Genomic DNA, 6785 nt, shown 5'->3' with positions numbered 1-6785 from the left:
CAACTCGAGGACAAAAATGCCTTTTTTTGGTTGAACCTAGCCTATCGACAAACCACTCGAGGACAAAAATGCCTCTTTTGGTTGAACCTAGCCTCTCAACAAACCACTCGAGGACAAAAATGCCTCTTTTGGTTGAACCTAGCCTCTCGACAAACCACTCGAGGACAAAAATGCCTCTTTTGGTTGAACCTAGCCTCTCGACAAACCACTCGAGGACAAAATAATAGTTCATCTAGGACATATAAACTTCATCATGACAAATAAAATTCATCATGCCAATCATCAAAACCAAACACATCATCATAAACTTCATCATGATAAAAAAGTTCAACATGGCAATGCTCAACAGTAGCATAATATAACATCATCCATGACACATCATGCAAGTGTTCATTACACAACCAGAAAACAAGTTCAACATGGCAATCCTCATCCATAATGAGTTCAACAGCCACAAAGCAACAGGCACAACAAGTTGCAAAATGACATAGTTTGTTTTGGCAAAATGACTCCTTGGTTGGTCCATCAGCTAGGGTGCATTACACAGCTAGTTGCCACTAGCATAGAAATAATCCTTGAGCCTGTTTGGCCTCTTGGTGACCCTTCTACCTGCAGCTGAAGAACTTCCAGCCCTGTGATCAGTGGAAGGCCTTGGAGGAGCAAATGAAGACCTGGGTGCTGGTGTAGTCCTTGTTGATGCAGCCCTTCCTCTTGGAGCTGTAGATCTTGGAGCAGCAGAAGCCCTTGATGTGGAAATTGTGCTGGCAAAAGATGGAGTAGCTCTTGGAGCAGCTGCTGGAGGTGGTGTTGGAGCAGCTGCTGAAGTTCCTGCTGCAGCTCTTGGAGCAGCCATATTTTCCTGAAAGAAAATAGTTCCAGCCCTATGTATCAAAAACAGATTTTGCTAGCTTCTTTGGAAATTATAAAGTGCAGAAATGTAAATGTACCTTGTGCTTGTTTTTCCTAGCAGTAGGTGTTGGAGCAGCTGTTGGAGTATGAGTAGGAGCTGGTAAAGTTCCTGCTGTAGCTCTTGGAGCAGCCCTATTTTCCTGAAACAAAATAGTTCCAGCCCTATGTATAAAAAACAGTTTCTGTGCAGAAATGTACAGTGCAGAAATATAAATGTACCTTGTGCTTGTTTTTCCTAGCAGAAAGTGCTGGCTTTAGAGCATCATGACAGTTTGTGTATCTATGTCCCTGCCTTCCACAATTACTGCATGTAATTGTTCCAACCCTGGATGTGTCCTTGGGTTTTGGCACCTCAAATTGGCCCTTCCTTCTCTGGGTCTGTTTTCTACCCTTCTTTCTATGAAACACAGGTGGATCAATGTCTCTTGTATCAGTTCTTGTCCAAAGATCAGGACCTGGAACAGGGTAGATCATTGGTTTGTATGCTGCAACATACATTGCTTTCTTGAAGAATTTATGCACAAAATCCTCAGGTTGCTGTTTTGATTTGTATATGGTAGACACAGCATGGTTACATGGTACACCTATCATATCCCATTTCCTACAACCACAGGTCCAATCTTTCAAGTTGACAGCATAAGACTTCTCACCACTGTTGACCTAGAATAGATCTGGGCCTGCCATCATGGCCTTGCAATTCCTAGCCCATTCCTTGGCCTCTTCTAGCATCTCTGCATATGTTGGGGTAATTTCCCATCTAGCAGTCTGCCCTCCAATCCTTTTCTCATTGAACTTGACCATCAGTTTGCTCCTGGCACCTTCAACCATTGTTTTAATGGGTTTTCCCCTAATATCCAAAATCATCCTATTGAACACCTCACTGATGTTGTTGACTACTAGGTCAGTCTTACAGTTTGTGTCCATGGCATGCCTAGCCCATGTATCAACAGGAATTGCCTTGAGCCACAACCATGCATCCTCACTCTCCTTTCTAATCTCTTCCATTGCTAACTTAAACCCATTTTCAGTATAAGAGTAAGCAGCTGCATCCATATATTTCTTAAGTTCATCCCCCCTAAAGCCAGCACTTTGGAAATTTGCATAAATGTGTCTTAAACAGTATCTTTGAGGGCAATTTGGAAAATTTTGGTCAATTGCATTGAGAAGACCCTGATGACAGTAATGAAGGGACTAATTTAGTCACTAACTATGTTTTGCCATGGACACTAATAATTCTAAGTAATTCTAATTGCAACTACTAATTCTAAGTATGAAATAAAGGCACTAATGTAGTCACTAATAATGAAGGCACCAGTATTACCTTTTGTCTATCTGAAATAATTGTGCAGTATCCAAATTCTCCTGATTCTCCACCAATAGCTATCTTTAGTTGAGTGAGAAACCAACACCAACTTGGAGTATCTTCTTTCTCAACTACTCCAAAAGCTAGTGGAAATATGTTATTGTTTCCATCTCTACCTGTAGCAGCTAGGATTTGTTGACCTGTGTTCAACTTCACAAAGCAACCATCTAGACCTGAAAACAATTACACAAGACCATAGTAAATTTCACAAAACCTTAATATGCTACACTTGTATATGTAATTGCACTAGTAACATACCTATGAAAGGTCTACATCCTTTGAGAAAACCATCCCTTTGAGCTGCCAAACAAATGAACAACCTTTGAAATCTAGGGTTCTTGCTTGGATGCTCTTTCACAACTCTTGTTGTCACAATACATCTGCTTCCTGGGTTAGTGTCAAGCACAGCCTGGAGATAGTCTCTTATCCTGGTATATTGTGCTTCCTGATCACCTTGGACCACACTAAGAGCTTGCTGGCTTGCCCTGTAAGCCTTCATCTTCCCAACCTCCACACCAAACTTCTCCTTTGTCTTGTCTATCACAGTCTCAATTCCTGCTTTTGGATCTGTCCTGAAACTATCCTCAACTGCTTTGGCCACATACCTAGCAGAAATCTTACAATTCTCACCACTTGGAGCACATGTATGCTCTAATTGCAACTTCCTAATACAAAATGTTTTCTCATTTGCTATAACAGATGCAACCATGTGGAAGGGGCAGTCTTTCTCAACACAATCAACAATTACCCTGTCTTTGTTGTTCCTATGGTAATGGAAGTTCCTCCTTTGAGTGACATGAAGATTAACCAAAGCTCTCCTGAACTGATAAACATCAGTAAAACACATGTGAAAGCATATATGCTCCTGTGGGGCAAGCCTGTTCTCATCATACCATTTCCTGGCCTTCCTCTTCTTTGCCCTTGACTTCCTGCCAGATGAGGAGCAGTAGAACACAACCTCTTCATCTGAATCAACTTCGAATTCCTCATCTATGTCCTCATCAGACAATGGAACATAGTCTTCTTCAAGTTTAGCTTCTGAACTACAATGAGATCTTGTTGTGGGTCCTCTTCTAATAGGCAATTTCTGCATAGGTGCTGGTTCAACAAAACCCTCTTCTTCCTCATCAGCCTCACAAAATAAATCTTTTGGCTCAGAATCACCTTCAAAAACCCTCTTCCTCTTCAGGTCTTTTATTTTCACATGTAGCTCTGCATCCTCATCCTCCTGCTCCTCTTCACTATTAGAATCCATCAGATCTTCCTCCTCCATGTTATCTTCTTCCATGTTGTGTTCTTGCACTTCTGGCATATCAGCAAACTCATTAAGGAAATCATCTAGCTCTGCAATAGTTGTTCCCTTCCTCACATTGCAACTCTCCTGAGTGATAAGATATTCTCCAAATGAGTCCTCTGTGTGTACACTGACAATTGGAGCAGAACATGCTGCTTGTTCTGCTTTTTCACTTGACTGACTTACATATAGCACACCTTCTTCATCTACATTGTATAATTTAGGTGAACCTATCTGTGAAATAGGAATTTGCTGCTCATCTCCAATGTTAATCTGCAATTCTGCCCTCTCAGACTCTCTACCTTTCATAACAGTGATAGTAACACACATCTTGTCCTCATATAACTCCAGCATCTCTTCAACATCTTCATCACTCCTGATTAGTTGCATCCCTGACATTCCTACACCATCTTCCTTCACATAATACATGGAATCATTCTGATCATAGCCCTGAATCCCAATGATAGCTAACGTATTCAGATATGTTATATCTGACTCATACAGTCTCCTTTCTAGATTGTCACAGCCTTGGAAATGAAACCTCACTTCCCATGGTTCATCATCATCCAAACTGCAATTTATAAACAAGTTCAATTAATAGTGCATTCAGTTAAACTACATTCATTTAAACTATAATACATGTCAAAACAAATTCATTTAACACTAAATTCTGTTAAACTGTAATTTATGTCAAAAAAAATTCAGTTAACACTAAATTCAGTTACACTATGGTTATGTTCCAATGTCAGTTAACACTAATTTCAGTTAAACTAGTTGCAAATATTTTCTGCTAACACTACTTACACTTAATAGTGCATTCAGTTAAACTACATTCATTTAAACTATAATACATGTCAAAACAAATTCATTTAACACTAAATTCCGTTAAACTTTAATTTATGTCACACTTAAATTCAGTTAACACTATATTCAGTTACACTATGGTTCTGTTCCAATGTCAGTTAACACTACTTACACTTAAACTATAGTTTAGTTCCAAATAATTTAAAATAACACTACAATGTATATCGAGTACACCTCAAGATAGCTAAGACATACAGGAACAAATAAACATGAACAATTCAGTTAACCCTAATTCCTAAATTCAGTTGGCTAAGAGCAAAGTATAGACTACACGAAAAATTATACAGAGCTAAGCACTCCTAGCCAATTCAGAGAGTTAAGAGGAAGAAGAAGAAGACTCACTCCACACCGCCTAGGCCAGAGGTGAAGTGGTGGCTCTGCGCGGGATTTGCCGTCCAGACCTGGGCCAATGATGCTGCCGCCCGCGAAAAAATGTCGTCGGATGTGGGCTTGAACTTGCTGCCGCCTTGCTCGTCGAGCTCCTCTCCGCCGTCGGTGAACGATCCACCATTGCCAGCAACCCTAGCAGGGGGGCGGTGGGAGAGCGAGGAAGGGCCGTGGGAGAGAGAGGAAGGGCCGTGGGAGAGCGAGGAAAGGCGGAGCGGGCACCGGATTCGACGAATCTGAGGTCGCTGCCGGCACATCCGCCGCCGCCGCCGGTGGCCATGGGGGAGATGTGAGCACGAGCGGGTAGCCAGGGGGAGTCGAGATGCGATTTGGGGGAAAGTGGTGGTAGGGTTCGAGCTGGTTAGGTTTAGACCGACGCCGTCTAACGGCGCGTCACGGTCGCTGTCTCGCCCTGGCCACGTGGCACCTGACAAAGGGACCCACCCGTCAGAAATCCACTCAAACGCTCTAAATCACGGTATCAGCGTTTTCTGAAAACTGTCACCCCAATATTGGTGGTTTTTTGAAAAAAAACTGAATGCTGGCGGTTTTCTGAATTAGGGTCCTCAATTGTGGTGGTTTTTTGCAATTTACTCAGTGTGGGACTGTGGGTAGCCCTGAACTCGTCCTCAGTGATATCGGCAAACTGGTTGGCCTCCAGCCAGAACTTGCTGTTCCCGGCGTTGGCGGACTCGATGAGCGCGACGTTGGCCTTGAACACCTCCAGCCGCCGTGTTTTCTCTGTGGCGTCACTGTACTTGCGGCCATACTTGCCCATCCACTGCTCGTGCCTCGCGGCCATGGACGGGTCGTCGGTGAGGTCGCGTGCCGCCAGTGCGCCATTGAGCGCGCAGGAGCTCGTGAAAAGGAGAACTATCCAGTAACTAGCCATGGCCGGTAGAGGTGGAAGATCGATGAAGATTGAGTGCGACAGAGAAAGTTGTGCCGGCCGGATCTTGTTTGTTTGATGATATACTTGTGGGATGTAATGTGGACAATGTTTGAACATCTTGTACGTTATACATCGTTGAACAAAACCGCAACTTAGTTAATTAGCTGTACTCGGCCTGTAGAATAAATACTGCCTAATTAAACATTGGTTAGTATATCTGGACTGATTTTTGCACATATATATAGCAAGAAAGAAGACGATTGTTACTGGAATCAGTCAACGGATTATTGTTAAGATGGACTGATATTTGCGCATATAGCAAGAAGGATACCTACTGCATAACGTTTGACCACCTTTTGTTGTAAAATCGCGGTTGCTAATAACTACTCCCTCTGTCCCATAATGTAAGACGTTTTTTGACACTACACTACGGCTTACATTATGAGATGGAGGGAACACTAGTTATAGAAGGTACCAAAGAAGCAAAACAGGGATTCAAGATCATCTGATACTCATGTGAGATCCAGAGTTGTGAAGCTTGAATTTGTGATTGTCTCCGGTGTCGCACATGCTTTGTTTACATTTGAAGATCAGATAAGTGCTTAATTACCCCCTCCATTGGCGTGATCCGGATAAACACATGCTTTGTTTACAGAATATATGCAAAGTAATGGATCCTTCCAAGCCAAAAGAGGAAATGAAAAAGAAGAAGAAGAAAAAAGAGACATGCGTAGCACTTTGTACGAGGCCTGAAATGAAATGTGAAATCAGAGATCAAAGAAATGACATCCAAACTTTGTGCCATGCCAAAGTTTTCTACCCAAATGTTGTATGATAAACGGGTTAAGACTAAGAGTGCCACAGGTAACAATATATTTGTAAGAAGAGTAGGGAATTTTGGAGCTCGGCCTCCATGCATGAGGGCCTATTTTATTGAAAAAAAAGTCAAGAAACAAACTTCTCCATTTCAAAAAAATCCAAATAAAAATTCCACGGTGGCCGCCATCGCAGCCGCAGCCACCCAGCAACGGCGGAGCTACATGTAAGGCTGAGGGGGCCGTGCCCTCCTCCCCCCC

At 42.5% G+C, this 6785-nt stretch overlaps 1 protein-coding gene across 1 annotated transcript in view; it reads right to left on the bottom strand.

Moving 5' to 3' along the window:
• Positions 1–5709, bottom strand: part of LOC119357497 (senescence-specific cysteine protease SAG39-like) — an 8772-nt gene extending 3063 nt beyond the window's left edge. The window contains exons 1-2 of the mRNA XM_037624424.1: positions 5424–5709; positions 2817–2830 (exon numbers count right to left, since the gene is read on the bottom strand). Of these exons, the coding sequence (XP_037480321.1) occupies positions 2817–2830; positions 5424–5709 (300 nt within the window). The remainder of the gene's footprint in view (positions 1–2816; positions 2831–5423) is intronic.
• Between the last annotated feature and the right edge of the window lie 1076 nt (positions 5710–6785).

The sequence above is a fragment of the Triticum dicoccoides genome, chromosome 2A, assembly GCF_002162155.2.
Source record: "Triticum dicoccoides isolate Atlit2015 ecotype Zavitan chromosome 2A, WEW_v2.0, whole genome shotgun sequence".
Classification (NCBI taxonomy): domain Eukaryota; kingdom Viridiplantae; phylum Streptophyta; class Magnoliopsida; order Poales; family Poaceae; genus Triticum; species Triticum dicoccoides.
Note: the sequence above shows the minus strand (reverse complement) of the source record. Positions and strands in the feature narration are given on the sequence as shown.